Source organism: Chaetura pelagica, unplaced genomic scaffold (assembly GCF_000747805.2).
Source record: "Chaetura pelagica isolate M959 unplaced genomic scaffold, ChaPel_1.0 scaffold121, whole genome shotgun sequence".
NCBI classification, from domain to species: domain Eukaryota; kingdom Metazoa; phylum Chordata; class Aves; order Apodiformes; family Apodidae; genus Chaetura; species Chaetura pelagica.
In genome coordinates, this window is record NW_009954546.1 from 2,159,623 (window position 1) to 2,179,855 (window position 20,233).

Here is a 20,233-nt window from a genome sequence, read left to right on the forward strand (position 1 = left end):
AAGACAGAGAAGAATAACTGGGTTCCACAGACATACATAAACATTTCATGTTGTTTGCTACTTGTTATTTGGCTTCCCTATAAACTTTGCTCCAGAAGTCTTTAAACTAATAATGCAGCTTTCCTCCTCATCCCACTCCCTGGGTTATTTATCTCTCTTTGGTTAGTCAGACCTTCTGTTTGTCTGATCTCTGTTACAGCAACCAAAAAAAAGGTTGTTTCGTTCAGAGTGCTCAAACTGCCAGACACAGAAAGCTGTCCTCCATGCAGCTGTTCAGGTGTTTGGTTTTGACATAGGTGGAAAGGAACCTTACATGTAGGGGGGTGCATTTGTCTTAAACCATGCTCGATTTAGCTCCTCTACTAATGCTCTGAAGGACCATTGATCTCCATGAATGATCATTTAACCATCATCCTGAGATGTAGCTCCTCATCTTGTTTGCTGGTTTCACAGAATTCTCTTTTATTTCACAATATGTTTTAAGCAGTTTGTTCTAGCTACAATAAAATAAGAAAAAAAAAAACACAAAACAAGCAAAATTGACATTTTAATTTGTTCCACTATATTAACCATTTACCAAGATTAAATACAGGGCTGGTAGTATATTTCAACATCCAGTTTTGTTGAGAGTTTAGTTTTTCTAAAAATAAATGCATTAGATATGAAAATATTCAAAATACAGAAATATATTAAATAAACTTCACTCTTTCATTTCTAAATATACAGTTTCCCTAATAGTTTCTCTAAATATCTTACTTTATAAAAAATAGTTTCATTTTGACTTGATTTTCAACACTGTACGTTTTTGTTAATTCTAAATGAAATAACAGAACTCACTGAGGATTGCTGAATTTTGCAGATTAACAGATTCTATCCGATTTTGACAATTTTCATGAAACATACAAATGCTGCCAGAAAAGTAAAGCAAGGGCACCAGTTTTGACTTCAAAAACATTATGATTAGACAGTAATGAACATGCATTAGAAAATATGTACACTTTGTTATAAATATACAGACAGTAACACTAATATTGTTTTTAGCTCTCTTTTACTTTGCCCTATTTTTGCAGTATTTCTGCTTTCTTGATGTTGTCTATATGTTTTCCAGACATCTTTGTCAACTTTAAAGTATTAAGATGTTAATTGAACTTACTGTTCATACATTGTTTCAGAGTAAGGAGAAATCTATCAGCAAAGGCTTCTGAAAAGGGAAGGTTATCAAATAGAGAAGAAGGTAAATTCATGTGTACATTCACTGGCCTTAGTGCGGTTGGGAATTATTCATCATAATTTCCATAAACACAAATGCAGACCAGCCATTCGATATAAAAAATATAGTTTGTTTTTTGTTTTTGTTTTTTTTTGTAACATTTTGTTTTCTTAAAGTTTTTTCTATTGTACACACAAAACTTAGGTTGCAAAGAAGGACAGCATCACCATGTACCTTTTACACTGGAGAAAAATACAGCTGATAGAGTGAAAGTGATAAACCCAGGGTCACTCATAAACCAGTCGTCTCCTCAGCTCTTACCTGATGAAGCATCTGTCTAATGGATAAGATCACTCTGAAGGGAAATTGGAAGGTGAAGTAATTTTGTACATGTCTTTTACATATTTTTTTTTCTCCCAGTGTCCTAGTTTTCTGTGACATAATTCTAAAATCACTTTTCTGTCCAGAGAAACTGTGCTTCTAGGAGACTGCAGAGTCCAACTCTGTGAGGACAGAAGAGACAAGATGTGTTGGTTTTGTTTATCCGCAGCTCTGGTTTGCAGGTTCCTGCAGTGACCAAGGCTGAGGGTAGTTTTGAACCTGGCAGGTGCAGTGGGCTGGGAGAGCCAAGCCCAGGGAAGCTGACCTAAGGTATTCCATGCCATAAATGTCACCCTCACTATACACTGGGAGGTTCAGGAGGATGTTTTTACTTTTCTGGCTGCCTTCCAAGGAGGGTCCAGTCTGTCTCTTAGTTACCCTCCCACCTGAGGTCCATCCTCCACTGGCTGTGACCTGTTCAGGATGGAGCTGTTGTGCTGCAGGGCTGGGCATCCAGCCTCCTTTGCTGCAAGTGCAGAGCTCACCTCTATGACTGGGGCTGAGGTAGCTTTGTATCCTAGTCAGCAGTGGGGTCATCATTAGTTCCTTATTATTATTCTCTTAAAACTGTTTTCATGTCAACCCAGGGGTCTTCTTTCCTTTTCCTCAATTACCTTCCCTGGTGGGGCTGGGTGATAGAACAACTGTCCAAACCATGACACTCAGCAAATATTAGCCTTTTTTAATACAAACGTATTATTAACTTACTGTCACAAAATTGAGGGAAAGTGTGAGCTTTTTTATTGAGTAAAAAAATCTGAGAAAAATGGCATCCTTAATACCATTAATAGCTCTTGCTCTTTTTGGTCACTAACAGAAATCAGTCAATATTCAGTTGCCAGCAAGTAATTTTGAAATTACATACATGATCCATACTTGCCTGTGTTTCACCAGTGAGCAACTTCTAAGATCCTGCATCCTTGTTGTTTTAGTCTCAGTTGAGTGCATCTATTGTAGCCTGATTTAGACATATCCTTGTGGATGATACACAGTTGGGCTAAAGAAACTTCCAGATGAAACTTTATAGCTCAGATGTGAAATTAGAGTGCAACACATTGGTTCAGATGTGATTGCTGGTTCAGAAAGTGCCTAAACCATTGGATACTATCAGTATGAAAACATGAACTGAAAAGATCATTTTATACCTGCTGGGTTTCCTATACACTCCCACCTACCTACTATTGGAGACAAGGTGCTGAACTAGACAGACCTTTGGACTGAACCCACAGAGAAACATGTTTGTTCAAAAAGAATTTGAAAACCAATAGCAGAAAATGTCATTATAGTTAGACTTTACACTGTATTTTCTACAGTTCATCCAAAATTTAGATCCTTTCATTAACACAGCTTCCCAGGGATAGCTGTGTTCTAGATCTGAATGTTTATAAGAGGTTTGGGTTTTTTTTGGTTTATTTTAAAGGATATTTCTCAGGAAAAAAATAATAGTAAAGATAATTATTTGACTTCTTCAATTTTTTTTTTCCAAGTTATTTAATCACTCTTACTCAAGGATTTTGTAGAAAAAGCATTATGGAAATAAAAAATAAACAAAAAAATGTACTAAAATCAGTGAAGAAGCTCTCATTGATTTCTGTGGATCTTGGTTCATGTCTGTCCAAAGCTTTATATAAGGGCTTCTCAAAGGAAAAGTTTCCAAGCTTTATCATGCATGTTGTTTAAAACTGGAAAAAAAAATAAAAATTAAAAAAAAAAAAATCAGTACTGAAGGAAACGCTACAGATGAAGTAATTATTTTTATAAGGATAGAGATGTATCACTCTGTGTCTGGGTGAGTGCTGCAGCAAACATTATCCATCGAATCAGGAGCAGACAGGAATGCATAAAGCACATTATACTGTGAGTTGGACTTGGACCAATATTAACATTAAAATGGTATTTTGGGTTATGGAAATAATGACCTTTCACTTGGATGTTATAGAACAAGCTTAACATTCAGGTCTTTTTTCCTTGCTTCATTTTTATTGTCTTCTTTTATTTTCCAGTTATAAATACTTGTCGTTGAGCCAAAGACTTTGCTGACTAAAACCCTGATGACAGATGAGTCATTCTGTCACATCTATACCACTGCAAGTACCTTCAAAAAAGACCTGATTCTCCTTTTTTCTGGTAACTGAGCTGACTCATTTCTGAATCAGCATAGCATTGTCATCACACTGTAGGGATATGGAGTACTTCAATATTGTCCTCTTCACTGAGCCCTAAAACTCCCCCTAAATCCTTTTCAGCATACATGAGGAAACAGCTCCATTTGTTATGACTTAAACCATTGTGTATCTTTATGTTTTATGTATCCATAAGCTTACCACAGTCTTGAAAAAATTTCTTGTGCATTTTCCTGGTCAGCTCCCAAATCCTTATCTTTACAGAACTGAGTTATGATGCCACTGCACCTGCAAGACAAAATTTAAGTTTATAACCACTGCTGGGAGTAGGAAAATATAAAGCCAAGTCCTGTGATGTAGCAGATGAAGTACAGGTCCTAATTCTGTGGCAAATCTGGTTTATTAAGGATGTCTGACTATAGAACTACTTTTCTAGAATAATTAGGAAAATCCAGAAATGGCTAAATACATCCATCTCTTTTATGACATGAATAATATATTTTTTGTTTGTTTTTAAAGAATTTCTTTCACAGTTCGAACAAGTTTTTATTCAGTCCCTGCCCTTTATATTATGGTCCTAATTAGCCTCCAGAAATCCTTAGAATAATTTTGCCTCTAACATGAAGGAATCACAGAATCACAGAACTGTCTGAGTTGGAAGGGACCTCTAGAGATCATCTAGTCCAGCTCTCCTGCTAAATCAAGATCCTCCAGAGCACAATAAACATGACTGCATCCACGTTGGGTTTTAATGTCTCCAGAGGAGACTCCATAGCCACCCTGGGCAGCCTCTTCCAGTGTTTTGTCACCATCACAGTAAAGATGTTTTTCCTCATGTTCAGGTTCCATTGCCCCTTGTCCTGTCACTGGGCAACACTGAAAGGAGTCTGGCTTCATCTTCCTTGCACCCACCCTTTAGGTATTTAGAAGTATTAAAAAGATCTCCTCTGTCTTCCTCACTCTAGACTAAGCAGTCCCAGCTCTTTCAGCATTTCCTCAAAAGAGATACTCCAATCCCCCAATCATCTTTGTTGCCCTCCTCTGGACTCTCTCTAATAGTTCCCTATTTCTCTTGACTGGGAGCTCAGAATTGAACACAGTATTCCAGACGTGGCCTCACTGGGCAGAATAGGGGGCCAGGATGACCTTCCTTGCCCTATTGGCCACACTCTTCCTAGTGCATCCCAGGGTTCCATTTGCTTTCTTGGCCACAAGGGCACAATGCTGGGTCATGGTTAGCTTATATTCTACCAGGAATCCAAGATCCTTCCAAGGACCCTTCCAAGGAGATTTTTGAGTTCCCTATGAGTCAGCTCTGTGGTGTTTGTTGGCTTATTCAGAGTGTGGGGCAGAGTTTCAGGAGTTTGTTTTATTTTACCTGCAGCTGGTTTTGCATGGAAGGTTCTAGGGTCACCAAATACAGTTTCTGACACCCATCACACTAAGGTGATTTGTAGCACCATAAAACCCTCAGTCAGCTAGTCTCACACCAGAATAAATGACAAGAACCTCAATGACAGAAAGTGCATTATGAAATACATGAAAATAGGTTTACCCCTGAAGAATGAAAAACTGAGACTCAGCCTGTTGTACAGCCCGAGTGTTCTGAAGCTTATTCCTGGGTCATGAGCTGTCATCTTCCAGCTGTAGGAAAAAAAAACATTGTGAACTCTAGTATTGATAGCTTTAACATTTCTTATGCACACTGAGGGTAGAAACTTGAATAGGCTAATGTAGATTTTCTGTGTGAAAATACCAGCAGCCCTCCAGAACTTTTGTACATGTTTTGTAGATTTCTGACCTTTTCAGCATCATGGTAATGTTATAATAAATCACCTCTTTTTGTGCCTGAGGCGCTACCTTTCACACCCAAACATGTCTTGCAACTGTGCCCCCCTGTCAGTGTATCATCATAACTTACACATGACACAAGCAATATGAATGCACTTCCAGCAGATGTAAGTTTCCAGTTGGATTTGTACTGTGAGAGGGGGAAGAGGATGAGAGGATATGTAGCTGTTCTACTTTATTGTCCTTACACTTTTTAGTCTCTTCATCTCCACTGCACTTGTAACTTATATTTGTTGTCAAAAGGGTTTGATCTCATGCCTCCTGCCTCCTTTCATCCATATAACTTCATATTGAAGGCACTGGTTAGTATAATGGGTTTACTAGCTATGTTTTAGAAGAAGAGTTGAAGAATGCATTCAAAGCTATATGTTAGGCAGCAGTTCTATAAACCTCAGATCTCTCTGTCCGTATTTTTTGTTGTCTCGCAGTTTTTTGGCAGGTGTGGAAACTGAGCCAAAATGGGTTTTTGTTGTAGAGCTAATAGTAGAGCCAATTTTCCCAGATTCACATGATCACATAAGCCTTCTTCTGCAATTTTACAGCAGTTATTAAGTCTTCATAAAATAAAATGACAGAAAGTCCAGGGCTAGTACTGCCCTCTAAGACAGCTCATTATTTCCCATTGTTTTGTCTCCAAATTACATACTCTTCTCCAGTGCTAGAAAGTCTTTTAATTCCAATCAAACATTGAGCATCTAAAGCCTCTAGTTGTTTAGTTGCTATATTCCTTTCCATGTCCTTAGAATGTTAAACCATGTTCTTTGAATAGTAAAGCCAATGTTTAAAACTACAGGATGCCTATTTGAGGGTGTCTTAAATTTGCAGAGGTCAGGTCCTAGCAACTGAATGTTTAGGGCCTCTCAAGTGTCTGAATCCTCTGTGTATCAAGAATCCTCTGCGACACACACATCACCTGTTGCCAAGGGGTGTCTGGTGTCTCACAGAGGAATTAGAAAGACAGTCAGTGTATAAAGCCTGCATCCATGAAGAGTCTGCCAGAGCAAACTGGTAGCTTTTCTGTTCCATTCATTATGTTATTCCATGCATTGAATGTTATTGAATTATGCTAAGGTATCTGGAATGCATATTTTAGTGCTGCAAAAGTATTGAAAAGAGTGATAAGTCTAGGAGTTAATATACAATGGAAAAACATTTTCCAGAGCTCAAGTCTTACTTCCAAAAAAATATTTTTAACATTCTTGTTTGTGATTTTTATTTTCCTTGCATAATGTTGTTCTAAGTGGTGCTGCTAGCAAAACAGACCTACTTCTTCCCCATCAAGAAGACTTTGTTATCCTCAATTCCAGGCCTCCTCAACTGTTTGATTTGCTCTCTTGGGTAGCAGTTTAGAATTTTCAGGATTTTTCATTTGTGTGTGTGCATGTACACAAGCAGAGGGGAATAAACGATTGAGGATCCTCACCTGAAGAGTCTCACCTTCTCTAATCTTATGGAAACTCTTCTAATACAGTATAAAAGTCATTAAGTAGTCATGTTGGTGTAAGTGTTGATGTGTCAGATTTGACTTAATTATAAATTGTTGCCTAATTAGCTGAGAAAGAAATAACATTGAAATCTGACAAAGAAAATATGTTCAGTTCAAAGTCATGTCTTCATGTTGAATTAAAATTTGTATTTGGCTTTTCACAAAGTCCTAGTGTCAGTTTTCTGGCTTTAGATCTATCTTCAAAAATCCTTCCTTCTTTCTTAGTCTATTTCCTTTAAATATAAAAATTACTGTCATAACTGTAAAAATTGTATTGAAAGTTAAAGGAACAGATCAGAACATTTCTGAGTGAAATAAAAGTATTTTAGCTCCTTCTTTGTATTTTACGATGAAAGAGAAAACCAGCTTGTTAAGCCACCCTAATAAGTAGACATTTTGAGAAAGATTATGAAAATGATTAAAAAAAATTCTAGAAATCATGTAATTTATAGAAATGTAATTATAAGAAATATGCTATGAAATATTTGACAACAAAATTAATAAATCTTTCTGTACTTTGAAGAATTTTTATACCATGAATCAAAAGCAGTAAATTTACCATTATCTGTTTTATTTGCCTCTCCTGAATTTCAAAATCAATCTTCTCTCCATGAAATACTATAATTTTGATTGAAGTTCATCCAGCAGCACCAAACAAGTTAATAATTGTAATCATCAACATCTGATAAAAAAAGATCTGAATTTTTGGGGAAGAGCAGGTTAGTGTTCAGATCAGTAAGGAGAGATAAGCAGCTAAACCCTTTTAATTAAAGGAAATGGAGAGCCAGTAATACCTGAGAATCTGTATGTTTAATCGATACATCAGTAAAGCAGTGACTAGTGGAGTCCCTCAGGGGTCGGTACTGGGACCGGTGTTATTCAACATCTTCATCAACGACCTGGATGAGGGTATAGAATGTACCCTCAGCAAGTTTGCTGATGACACTAAGTTGGGAGGAGTGGCTGACACACCAGAAGGCTGTGCTGCCATTCAGAGACACTTAGATAGGCTGGAGAGTTGGGCGGGGAGAAAATGATGAGATTCAACAAGAGCAGGTGTAGAGTCTTGCGTCTGGGGAAGAACAACCCCATGTACCAGTACAGGTTGGGGGCTGAACTGCTGGAGAGTAGTGTAGGTGAAAGAGACCTGGGGGTCCTGGTAGACAGGAGGATGACCATGAGCCAGTAATGTGCCCTTGTGGCCAAGAAGGCCAATGGCATCCTGGGATGCATTAGAAAGGGTGTGGTTAGTAGGTCAAGAGAGGTTCTCCTCCCCCTCTATTCTGCCTTGGTGAGGCCGCATCTGGAGTATTGTGTCCAGTTCTGGGCCCCTCAGTTCCAGAAGGACAGGGAACTGCTCGAAAGAGTCCAGCACAGAGCCACAAAGATGATGAAGGGAGTGGAACATCTCCCTTATGAGGAAAGGCTGAGGGAGCTGGGTCTCTTTAGCTTGGAGAAAAGGAGACTGAGGGGCGACCTCATTAATGTTTACAAATATGTAAGGGGTGAGTGTCAGGGGGACGGAGTTAGGCTTTTCTTAGTGATGACCAGTGATAGGACAAGGTGTAATGGGTGTAAATTGGAGCATAGGAGGTTCAAGGTGAATATCCGAAAAAAAATTTTTACTGTGAGAGTGACAGAGCACTGGAACAGGCTGCCCAGGGAGGTTGTGGAGTCTCCTTCACTGGAGACATTCAAAACCCACCTGGATGCGTTCCTGTGTGATGTACTCTGTGTGATGTGCTCTGTCAGGGGGGGTTGGACTAGATGATCTTTCGAGGTCCCTTCCAACCCCTAAGATTCTATGATTCTATGATTCTATGAAAACATGTTATTGGTAAGAAAAGATAAATAAAAGCAGGGCATGTGTTTATACAGCTAAAAAGATATCTGTGTGGGGTTAAATAGAAGAGCTGTTTCTTCTTCTTTGATGTGTCATCAAATTTTCTGAACCTGTATTTGAAGCACAAAAAAGTTGGGACCACATTACAGAACAACATCTATTCTCCCACTCACAAGAAAATACAGCTGTTGTCACTGCCAATTCATCACTGCTGAATGTATAGGGTATAATTTCATATGGAAGGTATCCTAATCACTAGTTTATGTTAGAAAACCAGCAAACAATGTCAAATTACTACTACCTGAATAGCAGTGAACCAAGTCAGAGTATCTCAAGTTATCTTTACACGGAAACATGTTAGCAATTAAAAAAGGGACAGAAATAAGGGTGGTTGCTGAGAGGTTTCTTTCCATGGAATTAATTTACTTTATCCACCTTTAAAAAGTCTCTTTCACAGTGAGATAATCATGCTTGAGACTGGTAGCTGCAAGCCAGAGCCCACTTGTAAAAAGAACTACATAGTATTTTTCTTTTATTTGTTGTATTTCCTTTGTAAAACTAGATTTATCCATTGACTTTAATTGAAATGTGTCTATTTTTATGGTTCAAGATTGACTTTATTGTTCTCTGAAATAATAATATGCAAGAATTAGGTCTTCCTAGCATTATTCAATGTCTTTTGTGTTAAAAAATCACATTATACTCAAGCCTGGTTTAAAGCTTTTTTATGTCATTACATTTTGGATTGCTCACTAATGGAAGGTTTAAGTTACCATAGGATTTCCTAGCTGAAGTACAGTAGAAGATACATTCATTTTTCTCACCAATTTTCACTTGATGGAAGGAACACAGTAGGAAAATGTGCTAATAGCAGCATTTGTCAGAAGTAATTTCTGTTTATTAATGTATCTTGTCAAGTTGCATAAGCTAAGCAGGGTAGGGAATGTTCAGTAGTATTCTTGTGGGAAACCTTTCTGTAGGGGTCAGGGACATACTATGAAGGCAATGGTGCATAAGTGGTAACAACCTAACTTGTCATTACCATTAATTTGTATCACATTAAGATGATGTGTCTTATATGGGGAATATATACAAGCCTCATCTGCTTTTTACAGAAAAATTAACCTGAATTTTACAATATAGTGCATTCTGCCTTCCTATATTGTACTTGGAACTAAGTTTGGATGTAGATATAAATGTTAGTCAGAAGTTTTTAATATAACCATTTTTCACTAAAATGTGCTGATTCAGAGAAGGTGCAACTTTTCTGTAGTGAGAGCTCTTTTGCTGAAGGTTTCCTGGAATTTTCTCAAGTCCAGGATGAATTTTTGCACCGTTTCTCTTTTTGTCCTTGAGTCCCTGCTGGAAAGTTGCAACCAGTACCTACTATGTGTCTTTGTTCCACTGATCACACTTCAAAGAGAAATAGTGAGAACTCGTGTCTTTACATCTAATGCTTGTGAAAAAAAGCAACTTGATAGAGAATTTGAAATTAGTTATTTTTATTTATTCATTCAAATTGGCTCCCAATACAAAACAGGTGGTTTTTTCTATCTTTACTTTTTGAGGGAGTAATTCTTCCCATCTTCTTCCTAAGTCTTTCTTTCTTTTTAGCCTAGGAGTACATATTGCAACAACATATCATTTTTTTGAATAGAAGTCCTTTCCTTCTTTCTGATAAAAAAAAAAGAAAAAAAAAAAAGAAAGAAAAAAAGTTAATATTCTCCAAAGAAAGCTGTTTTATGCCTTGCTCTGTCAACACCAACTTGAATTCCACACATTTTGATTATAGTCTGCTCCTACTTCATAATGGTAGAGGGGATGATACTGCACAAACAAGCCTTTCTTTTGTTCTGCAGTGTGAACAGCAAAACAGCTCTCCTGTTTCAGTCACTGTAAACATTCATTTTCTGGTTTTGTTTTGTTTTTTTTTTGTTATTCTCTTGAGACTTATTCTGCCATGTTTCCCTAGTAGTTTTGTGTGCTATGCTTTTTTAGCAAGGAAATGAGGGATCTAGCAGGGACCCTCTCGAGGCAGAGGAATACCATGACTTTCTTGGTGAGAAAGTGTGGGTTTCTAGAGAGAAAATGGGATGCAAGTGAAAGCAAAAGTTAGAACGTACCAGAGCAAATAGAAAATGGACAGGCCTCTAGAGTGATGGAAACAGTTTTTCAGGGGACTACAGAAGCCCATGCAGTGCGCTCTGCATCTCAGCCTTTATCCAAGACCAAGTCAACACAATATAACAGAAGAATCGATCTGTAACAATTCAAAAGACAAAGAAAAGTTCCCTGTTTTATTTTGTCTATCCTAGTTAACTTCAGTTTTCTCAGTTTAAAATTAATATGTTCTGGGTTTTTATGTGTTTGGGTTTCATAATAATAAGACAGATTAAATATAAAATACTTTTGGCTTTTATAACTTTGACCTTCTGATGCTTACTACTCTTTGCTGTGGACCTCAGCTTTGGTAGGTGAACCTATACCTAACACTTTAGTGTATTAAAAACAGTATAAAAAGAAGTGCTGTGTCTGCAGCCTAGCATATGTAGTAAGCTCTTGTAAAGCAACCTTCTCTATTTTTTTTTTAATACACCAGAATTAATTTAACACAGAGAAATAAAATTTCATTTGCCTTCATTTCACAGCCAAGACTTGATAAATAAAACATCATGGTATCTAAAAAATTAATAATTGCAGCTCACAGACTTTGCAGCATTCCTTCTTGAAATTATGTTGTAGAATTCTTATTTCATTTTATACATGGTCTAACAATGTAAAAATGGTTGTAGTGGATCTGAACAAAGGTGCCTTTACCTGATATGTTATCAATGAATACAGCCTGTAGTGGCTGCTTTGGGAACAATTTATAAAGATAATTAATTGTATTATAATTTCTTGAAAATCTTCATATCCTCTAACAGAAGATACAAGTGTCTTTTTCTAGGGTGAGGTCTTTGAGTTTATTAGAATTAGGTGTTGTTTGTTTTGTAGTTTTTTATGTTTGTTTTTTTTTTTAATATTTTTCCAACAATGCACACTGCCATTTACCATGTCATGGGAAAATAATGCAATTAACTATACTCAATGTATAAAGGTATCTAATTGCTAGATAATGTTGTCTTTTATGGTGAGAGCATAAATAATAACACTTTATTTATCTTCCCTGTACTTAAAATTCTGACAATAACCTGCATTAGTCATGACTGTTCTTCCTGTTCATTTTTTTACTAAAATGGGTAGTCCTCAAGACACTTGCCATATACCTTCAGTTGCTATGGACATTCATTTTTCAGATCTAACAAAGCACCTATCTCACCCAGGGTAAAATTGGCCATTCACATACTCTTCCAAGTAAGGACTTTGTTCTCCATTGTAAAAGTCATCTACATGTCATAATGGAAAAACTTTCTAATTTGTAGCCTAAAATTGTTCATAGCTAATGTCTCCTATTTGTTTTACCACCAAATTTCCCTTTAGCTTTAATAGTTTTTCTTTTTCTTAGTTGTCTTTCATCTTGATTCATTAAACTTGGAGAAACTGAACATGAAATCATCAGAAGAATTTTTCTAATTTTTTAATTATTTTTTTTTCTCCTCCTCTAATATATTCTAGCATTATTGGTATCTCCAGCAATTCATAGTTGCTGTGAATGTTAATGCAATTCAAAGAGTGGATAAGATTTTGGAAAAAAAAAAATGCTGTCTTCAGCCCTTGCTGTTCATCGTATATATGCTTGCACATTGTGATTACAAAGTCTATTTGGTAAGATTCAATGGGCAGAAGAATGATCGCAATAGGCTTTTTACTTGACAAGTCAATCTAAAAATTCAAGAATGAATTCCAAAAGAGATAGTTATAAGGATGATTGTCATTTTTCCAAGCAAGTGAAACATGGCCAACATGACAATTTTCAGGCATGAACATTTGAGAAGATCATATATTTTAGAAGGTGGTGCCTACAGTTCTGTGGGTTTGAAACCAACAGAAAGACCAGAAATGTTCAAACTATCCACTATTTCAGGAGAAAATAGCAGCAAATAGAACGTTTGTTCGTTGCTGAAGTTATCTGACTTTGATATTGTAACATTTAAACAAATTTAGTTAAATGCAAACACCTTAACAAAAGAATAATTTCAGCTATGTTCAACTAGCCCCAGCCATGTGTTCAGAAATTTTGCAGATTGATAGAAGTGAGGATGTCTCTTTTAGCATATTTATCACTTTTTCTGTTCTGTGAAAAAGTCTCTTGCCATGGTGTGTACTCTGTTAATATGATCTACTGCTCTGTTTTTATACTCTGTATCTTCTTTGCCACTCTCTCTATGCTAGTGGCACCCATATGCATTCTTAACTTAATGAACTAATCTGTCAGTCCACTAGCTTTACCCAATTAGATTTTTAGCCCAGTCTATGCTGCTATCTTCAAAACCAATGTTAAAAAAAAGAATAATAATAATAAAAAAAATGTTAAAGATGCATTGGAATAGTGTATCTAAACTGAAGTGAATCAACTATATGGAGTCACAAATCTTTGAGTCACAATTTCTGTGGTCATTTGATAGACTGCTTAAAGTGGAAATAGATTAATAAGCATGTAAGCATGAGTGTTTGGATGTTCTTAGGCTAATAAAGAGGGATAGGAAGCTCAGGATGAGATATTCACAAAGGGGGTACTATTAACTCAAAGAGTATTGTGTAAGCTCTCAATGTACTGTCCTGCCTTGAAAAACAGATACTGGACTACTCTCAAAGTTGTTGGTATAAGAATTAGAACAGATTTTTTTCTGCCAGCCTGTGGGCCCACAAAAGCATATATAAGCTGATACCTTTTTTAGATTAAATTTATTATTGCAGCACTGATGAAGAGGATGCATTAGAATAAATAATCTCAGCCTTTTTCTAAGCATGGCATTTACTTCTGGGAAATAAGATAATTTTAGTGAAAGAGTAGGAATTATATTGAAATTAGAAGACAGTACTAAGTTTATTATTCATAGTAAACACATATTTCAGTATAATGTATACACAGGTATAACGTGTACCCTCCTAGATAGCTAATGAGCATTGGATAAGCAAAATCAGGAACAACTGGAAATGCAGAATCTAAACACTTTTTTTTTTTTTTTTAAAATTCTGAAAACACAAGAGAACTTTAAAGTTAGATAGTTATTCATGCATATCATGCTGAAAGCAATCTGCACTTGCTTAGCCACAGATGGATATAAAGAAGATACCATTCATCTGAAACAATGATCCTCATATTTATTGTACTTGTCATGTGATGTACATGTCCCATTTAAATGGAATAATCTTCACAGTGTTATAAAATATTCATTAAAAATTTTCAGGCAACTTGCAATTCAAAATATTTCACAATATCTGCTATGGATTAAAAGATTCTTGGTTTTTGCTTTTGTTTGAGGGGGACAGTTACAATTTTTTTAGCTGACTCTGTTTTACATGTGCATGTATTCATTCAAATATTGACCTTACCCATTTATTTTGTGTTAATATCATACTTTTAAATTTTGATGCAGTGCTTTCTATGTGGCATAAATTAGAGTTAAAGATCTCTAATGAATTGATCTCTAAAAATCTACAGAAATAGTATTTGAATTTCTGAAGGAAAATGGTCACAAAAACATCTGACGATGGTTTGGATTTTTTAGGTGTGTTCGTTAATATAGAAAAAAAGAATAACGGAGAAGAAAAATATAAAATTATTTTGGAGCTGATGTTAGTATCAGTGAAGAAGCCCATGTACTCCAGCTGAGGCATCTTCTCTGCTGAGGAGCCCACACAGAGTTGGTTATAAGCAGCTCTAATTCCTGAGGCTCCAGCTGAATTTTGTGATGTCATGCCAGCAGTGATTAAATCTCATTTTGCACTGTGAAGCATTCAACTAACTTTTGACCATTATTCGGAACTAGTTGGTGCATGTCCAGCAGCCAAGACTGTTGTTCATCACACCTGATGTTTTGATACTTTCTTGCCCTCCATCCTCATAGAAGGAAGGGATTTGTTGCTCGAAGGTGACAGCTAGTGTTTCCTTTCCCTTAGAGGAACTGGCCTGTTAGGCCTGCACTTAAAATGCTTGCTGCACTATTATTCAGTAGGGTTTAACAGAAAATGCTAATTCTTATTTTAAAAACACACAGAAGGAGAGAAGTTGCAATTCCCATCATTTACATCCCAGTTTCCTTATTTCCTATTGTAATTCAATGATTAAAAATACAGCTTACTGCGATTATTTCTGAGGAAACATAATGTAACCTGTTTCTCAGAGGGTGCTAAACCTTATACAAGAGGTAATAAACATCAAAGAGGCCCAAGAGGTTCCTGATCCTCATGGTTAGGAGAAGCCCTTGACAAAGGACTGACCTGGAAGGAGTTGTGGGACAAAATGCATGTAAAAAGAATCTTTTATTCACCATTTCCCTATCCAGCTGACTGTAAGATGTGTTCTTGTCATTATGCAGAGCACTTCTGTAGACACTTTTCTCAAATTCTAGACTTGTATCTAGCTAAATCAGCTCATGTAGAGCTCCGGACTGAGAGTAGTACCATGTATATGCAAGTCATTATTGTTGCGTTTGACATTACAAGAAATAAGTTTCTCCTTAGATCTACCTCTAAGGCACTGTGTGCACCCCAGGTTCCTGTGGAAGTGTTCATGATACATATTCACACACACACACAGAGGTCTAGGAGATGTGAATTTTACACAACACAGTGTTGGGGTGTTTTTTTGGGGTTTGTTTGTGTGTTTGTTTGTTTGTTTGTTTGTTTTCCTGCATGTTACAGTAGAAAATCAGTAGGATGCTTCAACATTATCTCAGTCCTCTTAAATCCTGTGGATTTAATGAGGATATAAATGATGTATTTCTTTGGGACTGTCTGAGGAGAGAGGAAAAATTACCATGGGCTCTGGGTATTCTTTGAGAATTTCCATTTCATTTGTAACAACAGATTGTGTGATGCAGGCGTAGGTCCAAAAGAAACCAGATACAGAGTAGTTTACTTTGGGAATAAAAATAAATAAATAAATAAAAGAGTGGCAAGAAGAAGCAGTAGGTAATGAAACAAACAGAATTCATTTGTGGCCCTCAAAAAGATCAAAATGTACAGGCATAAACCATATGAACAGCATCTCTGCAAAGCTGTTGCTGCTTCTCAGAACAAACCAGGCACATCATATTAGGCATCAATTTGTTCTTCATAAACCACTACAAGTTATCATATAGAGGTGTCTAAAAATCTGTGGTGGCTGAAAAAACAGGTGTCCTGAAAATGAAAGTGTCCAAACATACACAGTACTTAAAAGTAATGTATCTGACAACAGATAATATTGATGACATGAGTGTTACTGCACGTAGATTTATTCACCTATAATATGTATAGACTGAATGAACTTTTTTTTAACTCTACTACCCTCTCTCAGTTACTATGAATATATAATGCTGCTTCTTAATATTTCTATTTATCTACACCGAAGATGAAATAATTTATTAACATGGTAATAAATGTTTAATACTCTTTTTCTGTATAATTTTGTAAAACTATCTCCTTAACCCCTGATTCTTGAAAGTATAAGGAAGAACATTAAACTAAAACTACATTGTTTTTAAATGTGTGTATTTATACACGTAATTTTTAAAATGTTTCATTTCTTGTTCATGACCTCTGCCACTGAAGGTAACTGAGATGTGCAAGAAAAAGGCAAAATCTGGTGTTTGACTTAACGTCTTGTGACTAGTAGTTATCATTCAGGTGGGGTATTCTCTTTTTTAAACAAATATCCACATCCACAGCTATAGAGGAATTTTAATGTAGGCATTAAGAAAACATGAAAAAAAAAATAAATAATGAAATTGGCATAAGAATTAGGCCATATTCTTAAAAAATTCAAACCTCTGAGGAAAAACAGGAAAGACAGAATAACCAAATGATGCAAAGCATTTTTCCTGAAGACTCATAACTTTCCTCAAATTTCTGAAAGCAGAATATTCAGTGATGAAACAGACTGTTTGGAAGAAACCAAGATCTAGGTAGTTAACAGAAACATCCGTCTTCTGCATCTTGTTTAATGAGTTTAATTCACTTTCATGAATTTGGCTTATATTTTAAGTCCATGGGAATTTTCATCCATATATAGTATGAGGTTAATAGTATTCAACATGTGTAAAAAAATGTAATATTTAATACTGAAATTGATAAAATGGCATTTAAAAATGGAAGAAATTTAGACAAATAAGCAATTTAATATTTTTGCCATTTATCAGTTCTTAGTTATCACTGTGAGGCCAATGTATTCTTGCAGCTGTAGACATAAAGCAGACTTTTGACTCACTTTTCAAGCAGATACTTGAATGAATTATCTGCATGTTCTTTTCCTTCTTGTCATTTAAAGACAGCAATATAACTCTTTTTCTTTTCCCTCTTTTTTCCTCTCCAGCAATGACTATGCAGTTCATAAGCCATCGATTTCCTGACTATCATGATCCAACTATAGGTGAGTAGAAGTTGTTGTCTTCTTCCCTTCCAATCTCTCTGCCTATTTGATAGAAGTAAGATTTGTAAAATTTAGATTAAATGTTAATTTTGTAATGACAATTGATTTGTATAATCATTATACTAGTTGTTTCTTTCTGAAATGCTTTGCACAAAATCTCTTTCAACAATAGATTTCTGCCTTCATTCTCTATCACTAATTGTGCTATTATAATAATGGAATATCATGCAAAAAATGTTGCAAGATAGAAAGCAGTATTTCAAAATAGTAAAACAATGTAAGAACTCCAGTCTGTAACATGTTTTTAAAAGGTTTGATGTTCTAGTACTGTTTTCCACTACTCAACTTTTATTTGAGCTACTTCACAAAAATCAAGTGACTACTGAATTTAATACACTAAAGTTGTGTTCTGGGATCACATACTTAGCTAACTCCATTTGGTTTATGTGTATTATAAACTTAAGTAATTATAAACATTCACATGTATTTGTAATACACTGCAATACACTTTAGATGTTGACCATTGCATAACTATATGGCTGTAGTACAATGTGACACTGAGCTGGAAGAGAGATCTGTGAGGAATTCTGGTCAACTGAATTTCTGTTTCTAAACCAGTCCAATACAGAATGGCTCTGGCAATTAAAAAAAAAATTAATAATAATAAAAAAAATAAATAAAATGTATGTCATTAAATGTTTTGAATGCTTTTCTCTTTTGTAAGTTTTGTGCAAATTTGGAATATAATCACAGAGTATGAAACCAGGTGATTTAACACCTTGAACTGCCCCAGATTCCTGTTGTGGTATTGAGTATCACCTGTTCACATCCTGCTGGGCACCTTGTGGACACGAAGCTGAACATGAGCCAGCAGTGTGTCCTGGTGACAAATAAGGTTTATGGTACCTGGGCTGTATCTGGGCTGTAGGAGGAGTCTTCAGAGCAGCTTGACAGTGGGAAACCTTCCTTTCAATTCAGTCTTGTTGAGTCTCCAAGTGGAACAGTGTCTGGAGTCCCCAGTACAAAACACCTTTGAGAGGCTGCCCAGAGAAGCTGTGGAGCTCCCATCTTTGGAGATACTCAAAACAGTGTAGAAATAGTCCTGGAGATACTCAAAACAGTGTAGCTATAGTCCTGGGCAGCCTGCTTTAGGTAAGCCCTGCTTGAGCAGGGGTTTGGACTGGGTGACCTCCAGAGGTTGCTGACAGCATCAACTATTCTGTGATTCTGTCATAACAAGGCTCCTTGTGAAAAGACTTATTTTCTTGCTGTTGAGCATCTTTTGGGCACTACTACAATTATTAGTATAAAGTATTGCAATAAAAATTGTATTTTATATAGATGTAAAAATCAGTAGAACTGAATGTTTATTCCTTTGAGAGTGGTCCCATTTGTTAGTTTTACTTATACTAAAAGGCTTTTACTTCCATAAGGAATAATCTGTGTAATATTTAGTTATACTTAGGAGAAGATGGCCAAATCCTGGCCTGAGCAGTGGGAGACACTAAAAATAATAGCATTTTAAAAAATATCGCCTTGGGGAGGGGGGGGGTAGTGCAGTTTTTTTCAACCCTCTCAGCCAAATCATTTTTTTGTTATCATTGCTAAATAGAGCAGCTAATGGCAGTATTTATCTTAATTTTCTATTTCTGTATTATTTCACATTTCCTGGATATTGCCTTCTGGTAAATTGTAGTATTTTAATGATGAAAAAAGAAGTTGTATGCACTCTTCATGCTGCTAGTAATTTTATAACCACTGAAAATATTACAAAATACATATGAGATGAGTCGACTAAAGGAGGGAAAACTACTGTTGAATTGCTACAAGTTCATTTGTTGAATGCAGAAAAAAAAATAATCATCAGATCTAGTTGGAAAAGAGGAGCATTAGTAGTCACTGACACCAGTAAGTTATGTACATATACCCATCTTTATTATTAACTATCTACCTACTATCTGTATTTATACACATATTGTATCTTCTCATAATCTTAATTTGTCAGTTTCTAGACATTTCCACAATATGAATAATAAATAATCATAAAGAGAAGGAAAGCTTATGATGCATGAAACTTCTTCTCAGAGAGGAGCTCAGGTGTGGCTGGATCCTACCTTAGTCTCAGACTTAGCCTTTCCTGGGAAAGTGATTAAAATGTCACTGTCCAAGAAAATACTGCCAATACCCCTTGATCAGATTAACTGAAACGATACTCAAGATCTGTATTTGAATATTAGGTTTAATTGAAACTATAGAAGGAATATGGATACTTCAATTATTATCTTAGGCTGCAAGATAATAAAAACTGACAATTAGATCACAAGAGTACAATACATATATGCTTAAGCTGTACAACCTGAGAAAAAATCATGGTTAGGCCTTGCGTTACTTCATGTTAGGAAGGCAGAGAGAGAGAGAGTAGGAGAAAAAAAATTAAGAAAGATAGATAACATGAAATCACCAGTTCTGTATCCAGTATTGGGCCAGCCAATGGGGGAGAGTTGGTGTCAGTGAGGCTCTCAAAGCCCACCACTGCGGCCTCCTGTTTTACAGGCCTAGTATATAAATTCTTGTTTCACAAGAATGAGCAAGTGTGTTTGAGTCATAAGACTAAGCAACTGGAGTGGACCTGCCCCCTCCACACCAGTTGCCTCAATCGCTGCACATGCAAACCAGGCCTATGCAGCCATTAGTGCAGTCTCCATCCTCTCAGGCAGGTCTTTTGGGATGCAAACCAATTCCAGGATGTATGGGCCCTGATGTGCTGGTTCTTCTTATTCAGAAATAATGTATTCTGCCTTCTTTTTTTTATATTTGGTTTTAG

The 20,233-nt window shown here is 36.1% G+C and overlaps 1 protein-coding gene across 1 annotated transcript in view; it reads left to right on the top strand.

The window, feature by feature from the left end:
* RIT2 (Ras-like without CAAX 2) overlaps positions 1–20,233 on the top strand; it is a 172,604-nt gene that overhangs the window by 34,437 nt on the left and 117,934 nt on the right. The window contains exon 2 of the mRNA XM_010005025.1: positions 17,353–17,409. Within this exon, the coding sequence (XP_010003327.1) occupies positions 17,353–17,409 (57 nt within the window). The remainder of the gene's footprint in view (positions 1–17,352; positions 17,410–20,233) is intronic.